General features: G+C 43.6%; 2 protein-coding genes across 3 annotated transcripts; both read right to left on the bottom strand.

Annotated features, from left to right (window-relative positions):
- Nucleotides 1-790: 790 nt before the first annotated feature.
- On the bottom strand, nucleotides 791-1,969 carry tmem121b (transmembrane protein 121B). Its single transcript, XM_040153287.1, has one exon. The coding sequence runs from the start codon at nucleotides 1,967-1,969 to the stop codon at nucleotides 791-793; it is 1,179 nt and encodes a 392-aa protein (XP_040009221.1).
- A 2,195-nt stretch (nucleotides 1,970-4,164) lies between these two features.
- On the bottom strand, nucleotides 4,165-23,211 carry mkrn1 (makorin, ring finger protein, 1). 2 transcript variants are annotated; one of them, XM_040148480.1, is made up of 9 exons: nucleotides 23,067-23,211; nucleotides 22,321-22,452; nucleotides 12,868-13,049; nucleotides 11,546-11,769; nucleotides 10,440-10,654; nucleotides 9,784-9,894; nucleotides 9,012-9,156; nucleotides 6,319-6,459; nucleotides 4,165-4,486 (listed from the first exon to the last, which is right to left on the bottom strand). In XM_040148480.1, exons 1-9 carry the CDS (start codon nucleotides 23,138-23,140, stop codon nucleotides 4,439-4,441), a joined length of 1,272 nt encoding a protein of 423 aa, XP_040004414.1. In that variant the 5' UTR covers nucleotides 23,141-23,211; the 3' UTR covers nucleotides 4,165-4,438. The 2 variants fall into 2 exon arrangements, with proteins under 2 accessions (XP_040004414.1, XP_040004403.1); XM_040148469.1 differs by lacking the exon at nucleotides 4,165-4,486 and having other exon boundaries at nucleotides 5,897-6,459; nucleotides 23,067-23,210.
- Between the last annotated feature and the right edge of the window lie 1,887 nt (nucleotides 23,212-25,098).

Genomic DNA, 25,098 nt, shown 5'->3' with positions numbered 1-25,098 from the left:
AGAACACACAGAGTCCGACGTTTCTGTAGGAACTCGTTCTTCATTACTAAGAAGTTCCCGTGAAAACTGTTTGGAGTTTGCTCTGTGGACTATCCAGCGTTAACAGGGACACTGTTTCTGGAAAGACATATTGCTTTCGAATGTTGTGCACTTGTGAGCAGTACAAACAGGTCTATTCCATAGTGTCCCTCGTTGGGGCCCCACGGTCCCTCTATGTGTCCTTTCTTTTTTTAGAGAGGTCCGGTGTCCAAATCTAGTTTTCTTACTGTTAATATTCTGGTCGATCGTGAGCCTACACGGTGCATATCCTTAAACAAATCAGCGCTTGATCAGCTTTTGGCCAAACTAAGTTGGGGGGGTGGGCCCCCACAGCCCACTTTTTTTTTCGCCCATGGGGCCTGTTAGCAGGTTAATCCAGCACTGGAGTGGTGGAGGCATACATCTCAACCCCCATTAGAGGGAACTGAGAGGGTAGGTCTATTTGCAGTTTGGTCGAGGTGACCCTTTAAGTTGAGCTTATTTCCATTGCAAGCGTCACACTCTTTGTAATTTACCTGTACAAAGCAGATGACTTTTCCCTGCACCAGCGGTTGGGCTATCTAAATTGGTACATTGGCCTGTAAACACCTTAACATGCAGGTTTGTTGCTAGTTTGCTTTTTCGGGTCATCCCTCACCGTAAAGCCACTATCTGGAAGCGTTGGCCGGGGTTGTAATTCGGACCTAATTTCCAGCTGCGCCTCCACTTTCCCGCCGTCCCCGCACGCAGAGCCCGGCCCTCGGCCCGGGCCCTAGGACTGGGTGACGGCCAGGGTGTTGACGTAGCCGTGCGGACACATGTCGTTCTCCGACACGCAGTGGGAGAACTGGGCCGGGTTGCCGCCGCTGCCCAGCCTCCGGACCCCCCGCACCGCCACGCACTGCTCCACCAGCTCCAGGAACTTGCACACCAGGAAGAAGATGTTCTTAAACATGAACACCGACACCGGCATCTTGTAGACGTACACCTGGAAACACCTGACCACCAGCAGGGGCGCGTTGACCAGCAGGCCCGTGGAGAAGCGGGCCCACAGCCACCGACAGCGCAGCTCCGACGCCGTCAGCTCGTACAGCCAGATCACCGGCACGGCCAGGGCGACGAAATACACCGCGATGACCGTGTACCTCAGGTAGACGGTGGGGATCTCGCTCCGCAGCAGCATCTCCACCAGCGTGAAGCTGTCCAGCAGGTCCAGGCAGGTGCCCATGAAGCAGCTCTGGGAGTGGTGCCGCGTCGCGCCGTTCAAGTCCTCGATGATGGAGTTGATGAGGCAGAAGAGCAGCGGCGCGGAAAGCAGCACGATGATCTTGAAGCCGGTCACTCCGCACGGGACCTTCAGCGCGATCAGGTCCAGGATGGAGGTCTCCAGGATGAGCACCATCTTCGGAGTGCAGGCGATGACATAGATGAGCCAGGCCAGGTAGGCGTAGGTGAACTCGCCGAGGTTGCAGCCGAAGATGGAGCTCTTCTGGTGGAAGCCGCAGGCCCGCTCCCTCTTGCTCCGCGCGTTCTTCATGAAGAAAATCCCCCAGCCCGAGATCACCACCAGGTCCGTGGCGATCCATGAGCACCAGTACAGGTCGGTGAAGATGATGAGGTAGAAGTCCAGAATACCGCCCTGGAAGATGAGCAGGAGGAAGCAGAGCGCCTTGTACAGCAGGCTTCTCTTGGATTTGTGCGCCAGCAGGGGAGCGGTCTGCATGAACTCCCCCGATGTCATGATGCAGGTGGCGGCCGCGGCCGAGGAGACCAGGGGCTGGATGCTGCCGCTCTCCTCCGGGATGATGCTGCCGCTGGTGGTCTGGGTGTCCCGCCTCCTGCTCAGCCGCCCGGCTTCCGGAGAGGATGAGACGGGGGAGTCGGGGCAGTAGCTCGCTTCGTATCGGAGACGGTCGGCCTTCAGGTTGTCGTTCCCGGTTTCCGAGATCATTGTATTTCTGCGGTCGCCTCCCTTTCTCCCCTTTTCTTCCTTTCCGATGCTTTGCAAGGGGGAGAGACAGGGACACGCGCAAAGACAGGCGCGGACTCGCCCCGACGGAATGGACTAAAGCGGCTCCCACAGCCCGCGTCTGCTTTTCTGCTGATTCGCTTTCCAATCAATCACTTAGCCCACAGATGAAAGGAAAAAAAATAAACAGTAACCACGCATTTCAATCAGCATCTTAACGTGGGGGAAACGATCAGTCCATGTCTGAATCCCCTCTCTGTCTTCATTCAAAGTCGTGGCCAAAGCCTGTTGGCGTTTGAAATGTTTAGACAATGATGCTTGTTCAGTTACAGCATAAGCACAGGTATAAATGATAACACACATAAAACACAAGAAATACGACTGATAAAAGGTGAGTTACAATGACAAAAAACAAACAAAAAAACAAGAACAAGTCAGTGAAGCCTTCGGAATGGCCTGGTTTTCTGCCTCAATTGGTCTTAAAATATGATCTGATCATTTTTAGTGCTGTCATTGAGCACAACCATTTGAACATTGGCAGTGCTGGTGGAAAAAGTAAGTGAACCCTTGGATTTAATGAGTGGTGGAACCTCCTTTGGCAGCAGGAACCTCGGACCTAGGCCTTCTGCAGCTGCCGATCGGACCTGCACAGCGTTCAGGGGGAACGTTGGAGCGTTCTTCCTGCAGAGCTGCTTCAGCTCAGACATGTTCTCTGTCGGGTTAAGGTCTGGGCTCTGACTGGGCCACTCCAGAAGGTGGATTTACTTTGTCGAAAGTCATTCTGTAGTAGATTTATTTCAGTGTTTAGGGTCATTGTCCTTCTGCATCAACCAACCAGCAAACAACCACCCAACAACATCCCTGACTCCACCAAGTCCACAGAGCCCTATCCCAGTAGCGTTGTGGACTGCCAGGGTGATCTTTGGCAAGCTATGGTAGACTCATAAACAGAGATGTGGACCAGTTCCGATGATTCCTTCAATCCTTTAGCTGTTTCTCTGCGCTTCATATGGTTTTAGAACTTTTTGCTTCAGTACCTGTAACTCACTGAATTTGTGAGCTAGTGTTCTCAAACTTTTATTCAAAGCACCCACATTAGTTTACTCCAAATGGCACCGATTCAAACCTCTGCAAGAATATCACAGACCCCGTGAGCTGATGTCAAATACGTGGAGTTCCTTTGTTACAATCTACGCCATCACCGGGGTAGCTTTTCTACATATTCTTGCAGACCTCGTGAGGTGCGATGACATCCACCTGATGTCATCATACGATGTCAACATACATCAGCTGATATTGTCCTGTGGTGATGCGTATCTCTGAATAAAGCTTCAATTAAATTAAAACTAACCAGTCGTCACTCAGTAAGCCAGGATCTTTGAGGCAGACGCCTGCTTTGCCCTGTTGATAATCCGGCCCCGAGTGACAATATACAAGTTAGTGTTGATTTGAATAGTCCTGTGGCCCTTTCCAGCCAACCACGTAACAGTTTGTATACTGTACATCAAAGAGAAGTGAGCAGTTCAATCGCTGGATTGGTATACAAAGATGTTATAGTTGATATGTTAGCAAACAGTTGCCTATTTACATACCCAGCAGATACAGACCAACTTAATTATGCATTTGGATCTGGTGTTTGTGTCCACCTGATGAGTTTAAGTCTGATATTCACTCTCCTTTTAGCTTTGGTTTGATCTCTACCAAATCCTGCTTTTTAGCTGCTAAACAAACCACTACGTTCACCAGCTGGCCCCTAACTTTGTGTGTCTGCTGTTCGGTGCTGGGCAAGTAGTGCTCAGTGGGTAACAGGGGGTTTCCACTGGAAACAGCTGCCTGCTGCTACCGGAAACAACGCTGATAAGAGTGGAGTTTGAGGGCGCTGATGAAAGCAAAACAAGGACGTAAGAGACACTAAAAAGCTCAGCGGAGCCGAGGGGAACTGCAGAGTTGGTGATAATTCTCTGTGTTTTTGACTATGAGCAAAACGTTTCACCCCACACAGTCATTTGATCCATTGTTGGTAACAAAACTACTGAAAAAACTCGAGAAGTATTCAGTCTCGACTCAGTTAACTAATAATTTGAAGACCTATTTTCAACTTGAAATCATTTCATGTAATTCGAACAGACAACAGACGCATGAGGACTTAAGACTCCACGCAGTACAGAGATTGATAATAAACTTTAATTTCAAGTTAAGATGGATGGCTGTGGAACATAGAAAACACACATTTCAGTATAAACATATGCATTCCAACGGGGTTCAACAGGATGAGACCAGCTATCAGGAGTCAGTAGATGAGCATCTCAGCATCAAAGCTTAAAATGCATTGCTCAGTGAAGCCAAGAGAGAACACTTCACACTGGTGTTGTGGGAGATGAAGTCTCTCAGCTTCTTGATTCTCAGCACTGTAAGTCCGCTGATGAATTTTTAAACACAAGTGGTGACTCTTTAGCCTGGTTCTGAGGAGGGACTTGCCTTTTGGTACCACCGATGTTCCTGGAGGCAGAGATTCAGAATGGTGGAAGGGAAAACATTTCAAATCAAGCTCTCCTTTATCGTGTCTATTTGATGGATGGAGCAGTTTGCTGATGTATGGGGGCGATTGGATTTTTTAAGCAAAACTACAGGTGGGACTCTGATCACAGAAAGACAAAGGTATCTGGGAAACCTAACATAAGATTCTACCTTAGTAGCACAGTAAAACCATTCCTTATCCAGAGGCAATATGTTTCCCAGACTTAATGGGTTTACAGAGGTGGGAGAAGCAGGGGGTGGGGTTTACTTAGCTCACAGCCACTTTGAATATTCATTACTAGCCCTGTTCCAAGACCTGTCACACAACGCATCATGGTCCAAGATCACCATCTCTTTGACCCAGACACTTCAGTCACTGAGCAGCTCGTGAATTTGTTACCAAATTGGCCGCCAATCAGAAAGTTACAGTGTATAAAAGGTGACTACCATTTTGTTCAGTAGTATTGTTGTAATATAGCTTCCAGTCACCAGAGGCAGCGTTGAGCAGCATAATCAGTGTGCTGGAGAAATTTCAATTCATAGCCTATGGTTGCAGATCAGCCTTTGAAAAAGCTCTGAATGAGAAGTTAAAGTTTATGAATGTGTAAAAAAAAAAAAAAAAAAAAAGCTGTAGTTGTGCAAATACATGTTAATTACAAATTACACCAACAGAGAGGTTACACAAAGACTGAGAAAAACAAGTACTTTCGTCTGTAAAACCAGGGCAAATTTTTTTTTTCTCTGCCTTTTCATTGATTTGTGCACATATTTAAACATTCCCATGCTGTTTCTACAACTCCAAATCTTTGTTACACATTGATAAGCATAATTTCAACATCACTGTTTTTGCCCCCCTTATAGGTCTCCAAGACTGCAGCCAACCATCTGGTGTGTTCATATTTTCAACATTCCTCCAGTGACTAATTTTATGAGCCACTCGGTGACCGAAATGTCCGAGTAACAAAGACGGCCATCCAGGATCAGGGCCAGCGTTCCCCCTGCTCTCCATAGCCACAAACCCCACAAGCGTTTCATTTCTTGGGCTTTGATGGACAGTTTTTGTTCCATTATGAGCCAAATGTCTCATGAAAGGTTTTGTAATCCTGAAAAAAGAAAGTATAGAACTCTAGGGGGTACATTAAATACTTTTAAGTACAACATGAAAGTGATTATGGTAAATGTATTAAACATCAGCACAATATATTGGCTATCAGCAACTTTAGTAAAGAAAAAAAAAGTTTCGGCCTTCAGAAACCGTATGTAAAATCTTACACCACGCCCATCACTATTACAGTAAATGGTGCTGAGTAAGTTCGAGTGCATCCTCAGAGATTCAGTATTATGTACAAACACCTGGGTAGATGATAAACAAGTCAAACCCACACCCACAAATGAACTTAACCATTTTTATTAGCAATATTTGAAGAAAGTTATAATTTTTGTTGAATCTTATACTGAGTTCATTTTGTTATTTTTATATTCTTCCTTTTAACATGAACCGCACAAGATAGACTCACAAGGATAGATGTCTAGAAAATGTTTAGCACGAGCGCACTGACTTGTTGGATTTTTTATTTTTTTTTTTTTATTTTATCTTTTTTAAGTTCATTTATTAATGGCCTGCTTAAAGGCACTGCCACAATACAAGGGGTGGGGAAAAGCTACTGTCCATCACTCACACAAGACAGTCCATTCTAGTTTCTAGTATACATGGGGACTGGGGAGGTTAGTGGGTGGGGCTGCTATAGGTAAATTTCATAGAAATCGTCCAGCTCCTCGTGAAACAAGTCCCATTCATCCTCTGAATCTGTCACCTCGTCGTCGGTTCCTGCGGCGAGCAGCATGAGGAGCATCTCGCTCAGCTCAAATGTCACCATCTCCTCGTCCTCGTTGTCGAAGGAATCGGTGCTTTCCCGCTCATCATAGATGTCCCACAGCGGTGTTCGCCTCGCGTTCTGAGGGGAGAGGGGAAAGTCAAAAAGACGCTGTGATACCAAGTCAGAAATCGGACTTAATTCTAGACTCTAAGTCACAATTGCGAGATAAAGCAACATTTCATTTTCTGATATTTCTGACTTCCTATCTCAAAAAAATTCCTCAGTATCTCATTATCGTGATTTAAAAAGAAAAAAAAAAACTTTCATTTAGACTTAGAAAGTCAAACTCTGACTGAGCATCTCATTAGTCAAGAATTTGATTTAGCAGCTCATAATCCTTTAATCTCGGTTGAAGTGTCTCAGAATATTTACCAACGTAATCAAAACTTCTATCAGTTTTCATTATTGTGGCATGCTAAACTTTTCAGTGTTTCCCCTCCCTGTCAGATATGGTTTCTAGAGTACATAGCTAGCCATATTTTGTCATCAACACATCAACTGAACTTTAATGATACAAATTATGAAACAACGTATGAAGCTTATGAAAGACTGAATTCACACAGGATTGATTCGATGAGGGAAGACATTGTGCTCTGATTTGCATCACAAATCTGTTCAGTATTTGTAATTGAAGTTTCCACGAGTATGAGTATTTTTCCTCTCATTTATTATTTAACAAATTCAACAAACAGACCCGACACTGAGTGACAAGACAGACAGACAGAAACCAACCCCTCTATAATTTACAGTATGAGAAAGTCTGGGCACCTCGGGGCACATTTTGCTGATTTTGGAAACTGAAAAGTAGTAAATCCAACACACATCAGAAATCAGCCTGTCTTCAAAATGTTAATGCTCCATTACTTTTTATTTCATGACCATAAAAAAAAAAGAAAAAAAGAAAAACATAACTGCCACAACACATGGCATGCGCAGAGGTTTGGGCACCCTTCTACTAGGAAAACACTTCATTAACTCGTTAGGCCTTAATGGAGCTGCCTTACAAGTCCTGATGAGTCAACTGTCATTAGGAATTATTAGCTGATGGTCATCTGCTGGACAGAAAGGCAGAGCCAAACCCTGTTGCTGGAAGGTTTAGCCGACACGGGAGTGGTGGTGCACCGTTGCACTGTGCGGCGCTGATGCACAGACAAGGTCTACATGGAAGAGTCATCAGAGGGAAACCTCACCTGCGACCTCAATGCAAAAGTCAGCATCTGGAGTCATTCTGGAAACAAGTGCTAAGGACAGATGAAGTTAAAACTGAGCTCTCTGGCCACAGTCACCAAAGCTGTGTCTGGAGCAAAAACAGATCGGCATCTGATGAGAAGAACTGTTAAACATGGTGGGTGGGAATATTCTGCCGTGGGGTTGTGCGGCAACCAGTGGCACAGCAAATGCAGCACGGAGAGAGGGAGGAAGGGATTCTGGATGCAAATGTCCTGCGATCATTCAGCAAAGTCAAACTGAAAAGAGGCTGGTTTCTACAACAGGACAATGATCGGACAAACATTTAAAAAAAAAAAAAAAAAAATCAGCGTTAAATACTTCCAGAAACACCCGCTGACTTGAACATCACTGAAATTGTGTGGGTAGGTCTCAACCATGCTGGGCCTGCAGGACAGCCTAAAAATATCTCAGTAAGTACTAAGTAGTAGTAGTAAGTACTGACTTAGTAGGGTGCTCAAACTTTTTCACATGCCACAATTACTGTTCAATTATTATTTGTATTTTTAGGTTGATGAAATTAAAAGTAATGGAACATTACCATCTGAAGAAACATTCACTGTTGATGTGTGTTTGCTGCAGGGGTTGTATTTCTTTCTGTTCACTTCCAAAATCAACAGAATATGGAATTTCCCCAGGGGTGCCCAAACTTTTGCATACAACTGTAATTAATGCTCAATAGTTTCACCGAAGGTTTTAACTGAAAAATCCCCAGATTTTTAAAAAGGAGGTCAAAATAATTCAGCAAAGTGTCACGTGGACTTTATATTCCCACATATCATAGAGTTGATGTGCTTACCACTCCCAACAAGTCACCATTCACCAAAGTTACAATACACTAGGTCCTCTTGCTAGGAGGAAGAAACAAACTGCTGATAGTGAAGCAAGACAATAAACAGAGTTTTAATATAAGATTTGACTGGGCAATCAGAGGTCACTTTTAAGGCTGCAGCTTAAGGTGAGGTTGTACTTGACAGCAATATATTATAAGGTGTTCCTAATACTGGGTCAACATATAAATAAAAACAAACAAACAAAAAATCTTACTCTACATACTCTGCAAATACAGAATATATTAAGCAAAGTCGTTTTTATGGCAGGGTTACTGTTTTGCATTACACCTCAGAGGTGTTCCTGTTGTTCTGGTTACCCTACATATTATTACACGCTCTACTTTCCACAATCCAGCAGAGGGCGCTGCAGTGGAGGGGGTGTTGTCAAGGTTGTTGCTAGCAGAGATAAAGCAAAGAAATGGCTTTTGACTATGTTCCCATGAGTATCTGCCCTAGTAGTGAAAGCGTTCGCTATCAGATCAACACAAACTGTGACATTCTTGGTAGCACTGATGCGTTTCGTGAGTGTGCTTGCTGGTGAAATGACAGAATTTTAGGAGCGAGCGTTACCCGGTTTCTGCTGTTGGATCCGGTCTGTCTTCGCTGGGGTTGAGCTTCCTCCAGCCGTCCGTCGGGAAAGGCATGTTTGTAGAAGCAGTTTGAGCCAAAAGGGCACGTCCCGCGACCCTCGTCAAAGTATCGACACGGTTTACTCCTGGAGGATACACAAATCAAGTTAGAGCGTCTCAAAATGTAACACAAGAACACACCAGAGGCATCAAGCAACACTAATCGATCTTTAGCAGATGGATAATTTCTCAGTGGAGAAGTGTTTCAGAGTGAAGGTATGCACTGGACAGTTGTTTTAAAAATCCTGACCCCCCCCCACGCCCCGCACAGTTTTCCATCACTACTGCCCACCCCCGCAGATTCACCACCCTGCTCCAGTGATGATTTTGATCACATCCACCCACAACGGCTTTTTATTCAAAATCTCTCTGCGCCATCCTGCAGGGAAAATAATGGATTTTTAATTGCTGATACTCAGCTGTTTAGAAAGCCAGCTTTTTGAAGACCAGATTTAAATATAAGCCTCATTAAATGCCTTTTAAAAAAGGAAAAGAAAAACCAGCTTCAGCTTTAGTGAAAGCCAAAAGGTGCAGAAAAACCTAATGGATTGTGTCCCTGTTTCTCTGATTTGTTGCTTCCCACGGCAGACACTAACCAGTTGGTAGAAATCAGGCTTCAATGAGGCACTGATAGTGTTATTGTTTTAGTATGTGTAGAGAGTGTATGGATGAGTATCGTCTACGGTCCCTCAGTATAGGAAATGTCAGTGTACCCCATGCCATCCTTGTATTTCTGGATGAGCTTCTGCTTGTCATCCTTATCTTCCACCCAGTACTCGCTTGGGATGACAAAGTTGGATGTGATTCGACACTCTGGGCAAGACCTGCAAAGAAAAAGCAGAACATTGTAGTTGGGTACAAGTAATGTTACGATTAGTAAAAGACTAGTTGTGTAGTCGTTAGGACTGGGCCAGTGTGATATCCTGACCTTCACATTTCAGTAAGAACCCACCCTGTCAACCAAATGCCCATCTATTCGCAATACATTTCTGCTTTGCAAAGGGGTTCCCATATTATCTTTATCAGAAAGAAACTCTCATAAATAACCATGGGAGAGAAATGTGTGGCCTCAAATGAGGATCAATAAGATGTCAAGCTTGCGAAATGATGTTCAGAAATTATTTCAGAGCCTGTGGCTGTGTATCAATTTTTGCAAAGTTGTGAAAAACCCTGCATGAAAAAAAAAAAAAAAATTGTGGATGTACAGAAAGCATCTTAAGATCCTGAAGAAAATTGAAGTTTGAGAGTAATGGAACCTACTGGGGAAACAAAGACGCTTAAGGGTCTCATAACAAACAAACAGAGGCATTCCAAAGAAAAAAATCCCCTCACTTCCCAAACCCTAATTTGTCACGCGTAAGTGACTCACTTGATGATTTTGCTCTCAAACTGCTTAGCACTCCTCCACTTGCGGATGCACTTTAGACAGTAGCAGTGGCTGCAGTTGGAGAGGATGCCAAAACGGCGCTCGCTCGGGTTGGCCTTCTCAAACACCACCTCCATACACACACCGCACATCATGTCCTTGCTGCGTTGGATGGCAAATGAAATCTCCATGTCTTTCTCATGGGCCTCGATGCATGCCTAGGAGCGAGGAAAGTTCAATCATCAAACCGCAACCTCTTCTCCATTTCACCAGTGTTCCGTTCAACTGAGGTCCTCAAATGCGTTAATAAACTTCTTATAGACTAGACTGTGTTTTGTGCTCAGGCTGTGTTCAAGATGACAGTAGCACTTCATTAAAAAAAAAAAAAAAAACACAGCCCCCTCATTCATTTTCATTAGGACCATCGTGCTGAGACGGCTGTGGTTCTTGTCAGGCTAAAGAGTTGAACCTGGCTCAAATTTGCTGCAATGCAAAGCAACGTCAACGGGCGGGGGGTCTGATCCGTAATGATCTGACCAAATTCAGTATTCATGTCTTTAAGTGTAACAGGGCATCCTTTGTACTCAAGCAGGGGATCACACCAACACTTTCATCCATTGCAAGCTCTGTCGTCCCATCAGTAAACTAGCCCATATTTATTCTATTTATAAAGGCAAAATGGAGGACAGCTATTTAAGCCAAATTATCAAACCTAGGTAACATGTGGAAACTAGAGATGTCCTCCGCCAGTCCTAAGGCTGTGTATCAGGGCTATAATAAACACGGTCAAATGCCGATCCTTTTTTTACTGTGTTCTACTGGGGCAAAGCAAATGAATGGAAAAGCACCTATGAAATCTAGATATTCTACAGATCCCACGAGCTAGAGGAATGAATATACTGAAAACAATATAAGGGATAGGTATGAAGGCATTTTGATATTCCCAGACATTCAGTAAAGGTAGCAAGTTCTTTGACTTTTGCTTTATGCTGGGATCCCCCTCTAATGATTCCAGAGTACTGCGGGACATGTGTGACAGTGGGACAGCGAATGCACACCCCAGCATGGTTAATGTGGATCCACCAGCAGGTTGCCTCTGTAACCGTTACCTTAGTGTGCTCGGAGCGCTGGTTGTTGTCAGTGGGGTGGAGCACCTGAAGGCCACACATATCACACACGTCGCCGTGGAGATAGGCACAGTTGATTCCGTAGCGGCACTCACCGACGGCTGCATACGGACAGAGCTGCTTCCTCAACTGTTTGTTGTCCAGTGCAGCGTCACTGTCAAACTCCTCAATGAGAGGGACGGAGCTCTCCACCTTCGCTTGCTCAGCTGGACCCAGGCAACCCATCATTATAGAGAAACACATTTTGCAAACATTTATTTTGTTAAGTTAATCGGAAAGCTACAACTTCTCATTCTTACATGCTTTTGCACAATCTTGCAAAATGAGGAGAATCTGATCTGAGGACACACCTTCCCTATTTTAACCTTCTCTCCTGCTCTCAACTTTTATTTACTATACAGACAGGCCTCAAACACAACATTTCAGACAGTGGATGAACCCCATCCAGAGTGCAAGCTACAAAGCATCATTAAAGTGGCATTCAGGCATCTTGCTCAGTTGACTTGATACAGATCACAGGGAAGAAAAAAAGATACATTGTCGCATCACAGTTGTAGTCGTTTTGTGTTTACACTGACTTAATGGAAACAAACCGAGAGTAGCGCACTCGGAGGCAAATCGACTCCTTTTCAGGTGGTCTTGGTCTGGCTGTTTGGCCCCTGAACCGGAGTTTGGAATAGTGCTTTCACACAAGCTTAAATGAACTCAAATCCCAACCCAAATGGACAAACACGCAAGAGGTTGTTTGAGCGGCACCAAAAAAAGTTCCCTTACCCAAAAGTCACATCGGATGCGAGACGTCAGTGGCATTTAAGCACTACTGAAGCGTAAAAACACGTAATTTCACACTGACTCTGACCTCCAGTATACCATCTCTGTCCTCAGAGGACAAACTGTCTTAACCTGGTTGAGGAGCATCAGAAACTCAACGGACAAAGACTGTTTTCATCTCGGCTTCACGGGGAGATTATAGGGAAAGGAGCATTGTTTTTATTCGTTGATTGCTTGATTTATTTCCCTGGCCACTGTATCTTTGTAATCTCTGTCCACCATGAAACCAGAAAGCTCACAGTCAAACTGGAGGCCTTGATACATCATTATAGACAGAAATAAGTAATAACAGGAGATTTGTGTGATTTGAATGGCTGCCTGTGATAAAGAAATAAATGAACTTGGAGCATAAAATGGTGCAGGTGGTTGTGTCTTGATGTTATGAAGCGATGAAAAGATGGTAAAAGTGTGAATCTAGGATGATGTTCAAATGTGAGCATCAATTTCACACTTGGTCAATGCTGATCACTCACCCCGTCCACAGTATGGCTGTCCTGGAACAAACTCAGCAGCGTTGACCCAGTCTTGTGCCCCTGGGCCAGGTGTTGGCCCACTGGGTTCTGGGTCTGACGGGCCGGCCAGCGAGACGGAGGACAGCGGCAGCATCTGGGGGGCAGGCAGCTCCTCGTTTTTTGCCGGTTTACAGTGTTCAAACCTGAGAAGTCACACAGGACCAGGATTGTTACAGTTCAAACGATCTACTGTCCAACAACGCTAAGACAGTGAAGTTACAACCGGAGCAATAAGCAGGGAAATATACGGCGGAAAGGAGGAGCTTTGATTATAAACAGCCAAGCCAAAGTTGATAACTAACAATCCAAAGACATCATTTTGAGACATTAAATATGTGCAACACAGAATAGTAAAACCCCAAGGGTTCGTGAAACAAACTTCTACCATTCCAACAGTACATCAATGACATAAGTATTCAGACCCTTTACTCTAGTTGAAGCGCCTTTGGCAGCGATTACAGCCTCGAGTCTTCTTGAGTATGACGAGACAAGTTTTGCGCACCTGGATTTGGGGATTCTCTGCCGTTCTTCTCTGCAGATACTCTCAAGCCCTGTCAGGTTTACGTCTGATAACGCAGAGCCTTGGCTGCGGACGCCACTGAAAACCGGGTTCTGCGTGAGATTTTTGCATGTCTGCCTTTCTCACTCTGTGTCACTGCCACTTTACACAAGGGCTGCTAGCCCTGTGGCATCATTTATCTAAGTTGTTCTAATGGTTTTTGTAGCCTATACATGCCGGTCAATAAGGAGCGTTGGTCATGCATTAATTACTCTACATATTAAAAAAAAAAAAAAAAAACTAAGGTGAACCGATGATCATCATCGGTTGTTGTATTGGTATTGGCCACAACAAACAGATAATTATCGGTTATTGTGCTCAGACTTACTACTATATTTTTATTTTTTTGTCATGTTTTTTCTTTTTGTATCTTGGTGTGCATTCAGTCCATTATAACCATCCTATTGGTTTGTCAGTCACTAGTAAAGCACATTGAATTGTATTCAGCTTGTATGAAAGGTTCTATATTAATTTAATACATAAAGATTGATTGACTGATTGATTGATATGTCTCAGCTGACACTCTCCAGAGGTATCTCCCCTCGGAGACAGCATTAGCCCTACGTGTAGCGATTTATCCTGGCCCACTATTTCATGATACAATCGAAACCGAGTGACAGTAGCGAGAACCCAAACAGTGTATGCGAGTAAGAGTTGGGAATGCAACAGACATGATATGTTCATCTGCATGAGCAGACTGTGGTCTGACACGAAGTGAAGAGAATTTTCGGCTATCAGCTGAGTGGTTTCACACAGTAAGTTTATCATTAATATCCCCCACAGACTTTACAGTCTTAAGGCACTAAACACTCAAACTGTGCATAATTATCAACTAAAGGACTGTTTGTGTGAAGAAAAGCGGCATCGCTGAAAATGGCCTGTTTAAGGTCATGCTCTTGTGTACAGTATGCATTCAAAGGTGTTCCTGTTTATAACCACTGCACCTGATTTATCACTGCTGACTGACCACTCCGTCTGAGATGTAGCGTCTAGGAAAAGTACCCGGGTCGGTTTGAACTTTGAACTTAAAATGTTACAAATTCCTTTGACGTAATTCGTGCATAACCTCTTGACACTGCAGCAGCTTAAAATGGTAACAAACACGGTCTCTTGATTGTAGTGGCTAAATGCATGTTGAAAACTCAAAACATATCTTTTTGTTCCTGAATATTCAGTCTCTCTGAACTGTTCTATGTTTTCAGTAAAAATGGATTCAAAAATTGCCGGACCTCAGAGAAAAACTCTTAAAAATGTAGACTGACAGATACAATGGATCAATGTTTGTCCCAGTGACCATTATTGTTACACTACATTGAGATTGAAGTATACAGACACAGAGGACAAAGACAATCTCCAAGACACCACACTGAGTTTGACCTTCAGTATAAACCAGAACACTGTTTTTAGTTTGATATGGCCTCTGTCAAAGACAGGACCTGGGGCACTAGTGCTTCTAACTGAAAATAATATTTTGGTACTCCTTCTGCCCCTGTAAATAGTAAGCATGTAACTGGAATGTAAGCTGGCATATCCAATGCTGGGCTGTCTTTAGCTGTAGGTTGCTCCTCGCACTCTAGCTGTGTAGAGGATAACAGATGAAGGTCTATGTTTCACAACCTCAGAAACATATAAAATATCCTTCAGTGGCCAAGGTCAAAAACATAAGGGAAACATATTATGATGTTATATAATGTTACAGAGACAAGAACACAACAGACAACGTGAAATTTGTCTGTATATGGAACAATACAAACTGGAAAAAGTCTGCCAAGGCCAGTGTTAAACAACATACACCAGACTTCAGAGAGAAAAATTCAAACTCATTGTAAATCATCCTGATCTGCCCCAAAATGTAATGGGTTCTTCCCTGCCCATGCTCCATCCCTCCACCATGTTTGGTGCAAATCCATTCAGTACTTTTTGTGTAATCCTGCTGACAAACAAAACAAATCAACCGACAAACAAACAGACGCAGGTGATTACATAACCTCCTTGGCGGAGGTAGCAAATTAAAACTAATCCAGTGTCCTTATCAAAATGTATACACTCGTACAAATGAAATTTACTTGTACAAATTATTTAGGACCTTTTTTCATGTGGTTTTTCCCCCGCAGATTTGGCAGAGATCACATGCTCTATTTTGAATGGCCTTGGCCTGAAAGATAAAGGCTTCATGGTAGGAAATCACAATATTCTATTGAGTAAATCACAGTGCAGAGCTAGACAAGAAGCTTTATATAGGACCAACATCTTGTGTTTTTCCCAGTTGACGTAAGATTGTTTTTTTGGGACCTTCACACATACATGGGTTGAAACAGGCTATAGGGCATGACATTACCGAAATAAAATTTCATACTAAAGTGGGAATTATCCTCCTTTCAAACTGCATGTCTAATGGTGGGATACCATCAGAAACCTCCCTCCCCCTACACAGTCCACACATCGGATAGCAGGAGTCCGTGTTCGACCTTTTCTATAACTTTCTGAAAACCGACATTCACACCCATTTCATGCTGTGACTGGCCAACTGTGCGGAGGTGAAAGAGGAGCCAGTGTCTAGCTTCTTTTGTCATTTGTTACACAACTTTTTGTGGCACGTCTAATGTGAAAAACTGAGTGCAACGTAATGAATGTCTTCCTGGAGAGACTGTCTGAAAATAGGCTCCGTTATCCCCGTTTTTAAACGATATCAATAAAGATTCTCCATCATTGTGTTTTATATCTCTATATATACAATGATATTGATATAGTACAGTTTTATAGATTAATCCATATGAAACTGTGTGGACAATAACCACACTCATCAAACAAAATACTTACCTGGCAAATCATGTTGCTAAAAGCTACAATATATAATTTCTGGAAATGCAACTAGCACTGGCATGGGACTTGAAAGCAAGCCACTCTGACTCATCTCCCTCCCTGCTCCATTACGCTCCACCCAGCCCTCAACCTACGTCCTCTTTCTGTACGTTGTTTCAACTAATGCAGGAAACGGGAGCTAGCCGGCCTGTGATTCAACGTCTTCCGGCAGCTAATACTAGCTTGATGCCTTGGTGCAAGAGGAGTAGTACGTATTGATTGACAGCCATGAGCTGCCACCTCTGACTTTAACCTTCTCTTAGTGGTTAAAACGCTGCGGCCCGCTGAAAAACTTCAGAGGGAAATATCTCTGCACTGCTGCCAGGCTGTTCAGCGAGTCTGGGTCACAGCACCTCTCCTCATTAAGATGTGTTTTTGGAGCTTATTTCAGCTAAATAATACCACAAAGTTACATACTGCACAGCTTCCTACTCTTTGCAGGAATACATGTCCCAGTACATTTCCAGGATATTTTCAAATGACATAACCCTGGTATGTCAGATAAGGATCACACCCCTAGACAAGCAAGTTCCCCTCTGTGGACGTCTCCTTTTTTAAAATGTCTGTTAATCTATTGCTCTGTAATTTGAGGACATCAACTGTTGACTACAGGGGAACCCTGGCTCCTTTTGGTTTTTGAATCACATTGACCAGTGTGTTACTTCAAAAAACCAGTAGTCTCATAAAAATGAAAAAAGCACAGACAAAACTAGACTGAAGTTAATCTCTTACACTCAGTGGTGAGATGCAGATATGCCTACAACAGTAGAATAACAACACATATGCTACACTATGAATACTGTTCCATTTTCTTGCATTATGGATTCAAAGGTTAAGCCAAAATAAATATAATAAAGACTACACCTTACCTAAAATCAGGACATTATGCCCATACTCACACACGTAAACACACAGACATGTACACACACGGCTCCCACTCATTACGCTCCAACTGTCAGTAAAACTGCACAGCGCACAAGCACGCACACACGGAGACAGTTCAAATCACAAACCTGATTCATTTGCAGGCAAAACAAGCTAGCAAGCGTAACGTTAGCGGGCTAGCCAACTTAACAATAATGATAGTAGTGCAATGCCCGTTCAAAACATGCTTGTTATCTCGTTAGTAGTTAAATATTTTATTCAATCATCTGATCATCATCATCTAATTTCCACGTTACTGCTGTTTTATGATATTAACAACAACAACAATCAGGTATCTGACTATTTCTAAAGGACTACTGTGACACATTCACTCACTTACCAGTTTATTAAATGCACCTAGATAAAACTAAAGCAGTATAAGACAATAGGCCTGCAATAAATTCTTTTTCCATGAGGATTATACTGTTCAGTTTTTATTGAATCTGTTTGAAAAATGTACTGATTTTAAATATTCATGTAATGGTCACTTTGGAGACTGTAATTTGTGGTGCTGTTGAACTGTACTGGGTTATACTAAGAGGTGTACCTAATATTTTGTCCATCCCATTAATATGAGAATAAGGTTGAATAAAGTGGTAAGCGAGTGTAGATTCATTTAATCACTGTGTGTTTTAGTAACCCTTTCCCTAAACTGGAGAATCAGTATTTTTACTGAAGAACTTGAAACTTAAAATGAGTATGACATGAATTTATTTCAGCACTGGAGTAATATGCAGTAAGGAAAATCACTGGCAAGTGTATTTTTGCATCAGTAAAGAAAATATCTGAAATGATTTAAGGTCATATAAAGCTGTTTTCTTCATTCATGTCCGTAAAAGGAAAGAGAAAATATACAACGGCCAGATAAAAATGTTGACGCATGGTGTAACGTTACGTTATCAGAACAGCAGCGGAGCTTGAATTAATAATCCTAATATATCCTGCTTGGGTGGGGATAAAAAGTAAACGGTGCTGTCTTGCTATTGCTGCATCTTAAACAAAGCGCTCCGGGAGGCTTTCGCTGACCGAGCAAAGCAAGTTGTACTGCTGTGATAAGCCTTTTACAGTTAGCAGAGCTTGGGTCTCTGTCTAAAATAGTCCCACACTTTAGATGATCCTGTGCCAGGTTTTGTAGCTGCAGCCTGTTTTCCGGAGGAATCCATGCTTTGACCGGGCGCAGACATCTGTGCAACGCGTCGTTGCCGTAACTGATGACATTGGCTTCGTGGATGAGTCGCTCCAGCCCAAGCTGACTGTCATTTAATGTTCCTATTCATATTTTTCTTGAGAACCGCTCAACCAAAAACCTTCACATTCCACACTGCAATTCCTTGGGTCCTCAACGATACACGTGCAGGTTGAAGTCGATGGGATGAGCGGTTGTCGAGAAAATCCAAGGACAGAAAGACAGATTTCTCCATTTATTAGTAGGATTTTGTTGTTTATATGACTGACATTACTTGGTAGTTAGTGAAGTTAGTTGGGTAGTAACCATGTTAGTTAGCTGCTATTTTGTATGTGAGGACAAAGCAAATATGTTTCTGTTTAGAGCATAGTGCCAGCTTTCACAGGTTAGGGTCTGGGGGATGGGAGGGATTTGGAGTCCAGAAGGGGTCTGGATGGTACGGGACGTCTATTGCACAGCGAGCCTTCTCTATCTGATCTGCCTACTAAAAACATTTCATCTCCCAATCTGTAATCTACTTGTTTCCATGGGAGATTGTCAGGTATAGTGATGTACTGTTCAAGGCTTGTTTTGGATGTTTGTGTAGTTGTAGCCTTTGCAGCCTTCGCAGCCTTCACAGCTTCAGCGTGTTGTATTTTGTAATGATGTTCTAGGTAGCTGCCGGCAAAGTGTGTGCTTCTGACAGTCATCAACAAAGGCTAGCTAAATATATAGTAAACATGTAGGAGGTTCTGAGTTTGTATTAATCAGTGAAGAGGGGGAACTCTGAATCAAAGCCTGGCTCCAATATAAACCCTGCTCCAAATAAAGCTCTGGTTCTGTCTGCAGCTGAGGTGAAAAAATGCCCTGGACACTGTGAGAATTCAGGGTGCTCTTTCATCTCCATCACACAGGGTAAATTTGTTTTTGTTTATGACCTCTTTGGTCATGCACAGTTTGTCATGTGGTGTTTGTCAGACTTTTCACATTTGCTGATGGAACATAGGAGAAGTGCAACTAACCTCCTGCTAATACAAAGACAGCAAAACCATTGTAATGTAACAACTGCGATGGCATAGAGGTTTGAACCAAAATCCTTGTGATTCAGAGTAAAAGAAGTATTTTTTTTTTTTACATCATTATAATATGATTAATTGTGCTCCCCCTGATGAGAACAGAACCTCAGCTGTCAACATGGAACTGCCTGTAAGAGCAGCCTCATCATAGAAAACAAGTCACTTCCATAGCTATAGTACAGCATGACCAACAGTCCATGAAAGCCTATGCACACAACCATACAAAAAGGAAGCCCTGGCCTATCTCTGCTCCAGCTTCCTCAATGATGGTGAGCACCATCACAACACACTGTTAACCAGTCGGTTCCCAGAGAGCCACTGGAGCACTGGATAAGCAGGGAGGGGAGGAGGGCTGCTGGAGTTACGCATAAATAAATGACAGAGGAGGGTGCTGCAGTGGAGTGAACCTGGGGAACCCGGCAACAGCACGGGGGCTGGGGGGGGGGGGGGGCTCACAGAAAGAGAACAGGAGGGAAACAGAGAACGTTATGCAATTGCCATGCAGGCTGCAGTGCACTCTGTCTGGCCCTGGGGGCTGCAGGAGAGAGAGAGAGGGAGAGCGGCACAGAGACAGAGTGAGAAAGCGAGACAGAGCCCGTCACAATAGATAGAGCTCAGGGAATTCAACCATAATAAGCCCCCACAGCGAGAGCTTTTCTGTGGACTCGCTATACAGGGTGCACAGCCCCATGGGGGTCACAGGAATAATGAGGATACCTTCCTTACTGCAGCTCCATCACAATGATGGAGGAATGTGACTTATCAACACAACAACAACAACAACAGCTTAGTGCTATATACACTCAACCAAGGGCTTCCTACAGGCAACAGTACGACAATTCAAGAACAATGATCAAGTATGTGAGTAACTAATGCAACCCCGGTGCTGTTGGGGTGGTCCTTCCAGTGCCTCGGTAACTATGGGGATGCTCCTGAAGCCAGACATGGAGCAGACACTGTCTGTACAAGCTGGCTGCTGCTGTCTGGGTACACTCATGCTTGACAACACACTGGGAGCCTAATTAGTTTCTCAAAGGACCCTACCACTGCATGTTTGAGCCCATTTACTACAAATATACACCGATGACTATATTCAAAGCATGCCGCAGTGTTCTAGATTCCTCAGGAAGCCACGGGTCGACAACAACTTAATTCCAGTATGAAAAATCCGCTTGCGGAGATGGTTAAGTTGCTTCTGTCAGACAAGCCGCCACTGAATGCGGTTTCTGCTTTTCCTCTTTTCCTCTCAGAGAATGCAGCTTAGACTTTTCAAATCAGTCCGTCACGTGTAATGATAGCATAACTAACATTTTAAAAAACACATGATGGGCACTGATAGATTGCCTAATAAAGACAAGTTTTAAATGAGCTGATTGTTTGAGTGCGGTGAAATGAACAGACGGCTGTGGGTGCCAGTCAGGCAGGGAAACACATCTCAAGCTCTCAAAACAAAAAGGACGCTTAACAATGATCAGACACAGAAATTTAATCCAAACCTGCTTTGTTCTAAAACAGGGCTGAAATAATGTTGATGAGTAAAAGAATCTATTTTCATATGTTCCTGGACAAGACAAATGACACAAAGATGTGTTTAAAAACAAACTGTACCCTGGACCATCTTTCACCATTGATAGGTTGACGAAATTGAATGAAGTGTCCTTTGAAAACTTGAAAGCTTGGAAGTTACAATAATGTACTGTTTTGCTCGTTACCTCTGCCAAGGAGTTTATGTAATCAACCATGCCTGTTGGTTGGTTGGTTGGTTTGTCTGCAGGATTACGCAAAAAGTACTGAACCAATTTGCACCAAAGTTGGCCGAGGGATGGAGCATGGTCCAGGAAAGAACCCATTACATTTTGGGGCAGATCCAGATCATTTACTGTGAACGTCCATTTTTTCCTTTGAAGTCTGGTTCATGTTGGATTTTAGACGTTTTTAAAAAAAAATATGTACCTGAATATGATAGTGGTACATCATGCAACTAATTTCCAAACTGTATTTAACAAACCCGCAACCAACCTCATGTGCCACCCTGATCTCCCAGGGCACATAAAGAACCCTATGGATAAGGACATGGCATATGATGTGTTTTTTCTTTATTGCAATGGGATTACATATTTAACGAAGTTTCAAGTCACTACAACTTCATTTTCATTAAAAAAAATAAATAAATAAAAGGGAAATGAGTGGACGCAAAACCAATGCAAAAATATAAAATACTACAACATGTTTGCCCAAAAGAATATCCATCCATCTATGTGCTAGACCCATTTATCCTTGAGGGTCAATAAGCCAAGTGGCCATTCCTGTACTAGAAGTATTGTCCATTTCATGTCAACAAAGGCCTGTGGCGAGACAATCAGACGGAAGCCGGCGGGCATTTTGAACATACACTAGCTCTACAAAAAACTCAAGATAAAAACCTGCATTTTTCATAATACACGATTTCATCCAGCCGAGCAGCGCTGTAATGCCGCAGATGAGCGACTCTAGTCCCTTGGACCTACGTGGAGCAGCCACAGACACAGACCAACAACATGTTGACATTAGGAAGCGGCAGTCTCAGGTGTCAGATCCACTTGAGAAGCAAACTGCAACACTTCGGAGAAGCCCCGCCAGCTAAGCTGCTGTGCTGTCACTTGGCTGAGACCACTGCCAGTTTTAGAAGTGAAGTTATAATGCAGCTCAGCTGACAACTGCAACCGCTTTTTCAGGCTGTGTCAACTGACTTTGAACATGCAAACATCTGAGCCGCTATAAATACATCCACATTTGACTTATTTTGGCAGTTGTATTCATAAAAACTAAAATCTTAGTCGTGTCTTTACCTGCAACGGTCCCCAAACACACAGTTTCCTTTCTGAAAGAACTTGCAAATCATGGCTGCGGGTTTGCTGTTGGTCAGGTCATGGGAATATCGACAGTTGTCTCCTTCTTTGCAAAGTCCGTGCATGAAATATCTGAAAACACACAATGGCAACAGAGATGTCATTCACAAATCCTTGGGGTCAAGCCGAGCCTCGCAGGTTTAAAGAGCCCAACACCCCTCTAGCGATAAGCAAGGCGAATGTGCCTGAATGCAAACAATTCGACTCTTAACGTTGGTGTCACTGGCCTGGACGTGGCACCGAGCATGTGCTGGGACTACTGAGGAATTTCAACTCGCCCGTCTTGATGTCGGTTAACGTCAGTTTTGAGGGAAAAGCGTGGCTCCGGGGTGTCCCCGAACAGCCATTCAACGTGAACGTAAACGGGTATTTAAATCACCGATTTGCGTGACAGCTCTTTGACGTAGTCTATCGTTACATTCCGGCGTTGCTGCCGGCCGTGATAATTATTCAAAAGGCGGCTGGTAGAACTGGCCGCCGAGCTCCCGCTGCAGTCTGATATGTGACCATAAACACCGAAAACATAACAGCACGGTAGGCAAACGTTGGCACAGCTAGCTAAACAACAGCTGAGTCGAGCGTCAGAAGACGCTGTTGTCAGTCGCTCACAAGCCCGGTTTCCGAAATTGCGGCGACAGACGACATAATCATCTTCGATATTTCAATAATGGCTCGTCTTTTCCTACCTGCAGGTTACGTGTTTGGTCCAGCCTCCTATTACTCCAGAAGCCGCCGTAGACGCTGCTGCTGCCTCCGCCATAGCTGTTTATGTTGAGAAGCTACAGCCGGATGTTCCGGACAGCTCCGCTCCAGCTCGGCCTCTTTCGCGTATGTACGATCGAAGTCGGAGTTGACCGAAAAAAAAAAAAACCCCAACGACGCGTACTGTCCACTAGGCGGCACCACTGCCACACGGACCCGTCGTCGCATTGGATTTAAACCTCCGTTGTTTCGGCCGGGCCGTAAACAACCGCCGAAGCGTCTCGCGGCGAGTCTAAAGTCAGTCCGAGGCGTGAGCGGATCCGTCGGTTGACGAGGGGGCGCGCGGTTGAAAGGTTTCCGTAGATTCCAGTAGATTCAACACGGAGAGATGCCGGGGGCCTCTTCATCCCGTCATGACGAATATACTCCCGGGTCGGACGGGCAAGGTCGCAGACCGCGGCGGGGTCGACTTTCAACAGACGGCCGGGAACGATCGAGTTAGGGACCACCTGAAATGTCACATGCGCAATTTTGCGATACCCACAGGTTGACATGCACGAGACTTGACGTAAAAACAAATTAAGAATAAATGAATCAATAAAACCATGTTGTAGAATCATTTCCATGTGGCTCACATTTCTCAACACTGGATATTGGTGCTTTCATTATTCATGACGTATTTGCCTAAATATTCGGATTCTTTCGCAATAGCTCGAACGCTATGCTGAAATGTGTGTCTACACGGGCCGCATGTAGACACACATTTCACACATCTATCTATTTATGAATAATATTTTTTCATAAATATTGTATTTTTCCCCTCAATAGCTTCAAAGCAATGCGACCCAGCGGTTCCAACTCTATCCTAAAATGTGTGGCTACATGGCCCACAGAGGGCCCTCCCCTAAGATTTGGGATTTGTATTTGATCTATTTATTAGGAATATTGAATATTTTTTTTTCTCACTAGCTGCTGCATTGAGTGAAGTAGCTGAGAAGAGATCTTGATAAGTTGCTTTTTTACTGGTTATTCTTAAATAATGAAATAGAGAGCTGAAGCTTCTCCCCGGCAGTAATCTCCCAGACCTGCAGTGGCTTTGTGCACCAACAGTAATATATAGGCTGCGGTGCCGAATACGTAAGTGTTCCTTTTTGTCCTTAAAATTATCAATTACTCCTTATTTATCTTCACTTGTCTCAGTGGTCTTACGATTCATGTGTGTCTTACTCACCTCAGGTCTAAAGGGACTTGATGAAATAGAGTTTGTTCCTTTTTTTGACCTACAAAGTTGTTCTTCCCTTTATCTATATTGAGTATTTGTCTCTCTTTTTGGAATTGTAACTGGAGCTAAAAGCAGCCATGGGAGATTTGTTCAACTCCACGTATCCCTGTTTCCTGTCCATTTGTTCTGGCTTTTGGAGACTTTTTTTTTTCCCAGCAAAAAAGCAGTGAGGTGTTAAATCCTTGTTTCATTGTACTCCGATCCAGCACTTTATCATCTCGAGTAACATTTTCATTTCAGTGACCAGCGCAGTCATTTCTATAGCACAAAGTATTCAGCTGTTAACCGTAGAGCATCCCCATCGTTTGTGCCCGTGTTACCACTGATACACTGGATCAGACTGGATTGAGGCCCTGTCAAGAGGACACTAGGTCAAACAAATATTTAAACATGATCCTGGATATTTGACATAAATGAATGTCACAAAGCATGTTTGGTTCATAAAAAGCATATTTTGTGGAGAAATATATATATATATATATTAAATTGGGAAACCATTTTATGAAAATTATTGGAGGTGAACCCTATCTGTTTTTTCATGTTGATTTTGAACCAGTAAAACCAGAAAAAAAAAATGTAATATTTGTCTTCAAATATAATTAATAAATAACTAAGCAGTAATACCCAATGTTAAGGGGTGTGCCCTCTTTGGGCCATGTGGCCACACATTTTAGACTAAGTTTTGAACCAGTAGGTCACATGGGGTGGAAGCTATTGAGAAAAATATTTTTATT

Source organism: Xiphias gladius, chromosome 2 (genome assembly GCF_016859285.1).
Source record: "Xiphias gladius isolate SHS-SW01 ecotype Sanya breed wild chromosome 2, ASM1685928v1, whole genome shotgun sequence".
NCBI classification, from domain to species: Eukaryota; Metazoa; Chordata; class Actinopteri; order Istiophoriformes; family Xiphiidae; genus Xiphias; species Xiphias gladius.
The sequence above is the reverse complement of the archived record's forward strand: the minus strand, read 5'-3'. Positions and strand labels throughout refer to the sequence as shown.

Excerpts from the sequence above, each read along its gene's own strand:
- tmem121b (XM_040153287.1), bottom strand. The coding sequence starts at position 1,969 with ATGATCTCGGAAACCGGGAACGACAACCTGAAGGCCGACCGTCTCCGA.
- mkrn1 (XM_040148469.1), bottom strand. The coding sequence starts at position 23,140 with ATGGCGGAGGCAGCAGCAGCGTCTACGGCGGCTTCTGGAGTAATAGGA. Across the intron at positions 11,770-12,867 it reads ACAGCCATACTGTGGACGGG|CTGAGCAAGCGAAGGTGGAG; the intron begins GTGAGTGATCAG and ends GCCTGGGTCCAG. Across the intron at positions 10,655-11,545 it reads AGCGCTCCGAGCACACTAAG|GCATGCATCGAGGCCCATGA; the intron begins GTAACGGTTACA and ends CCTCGCTCCTAG.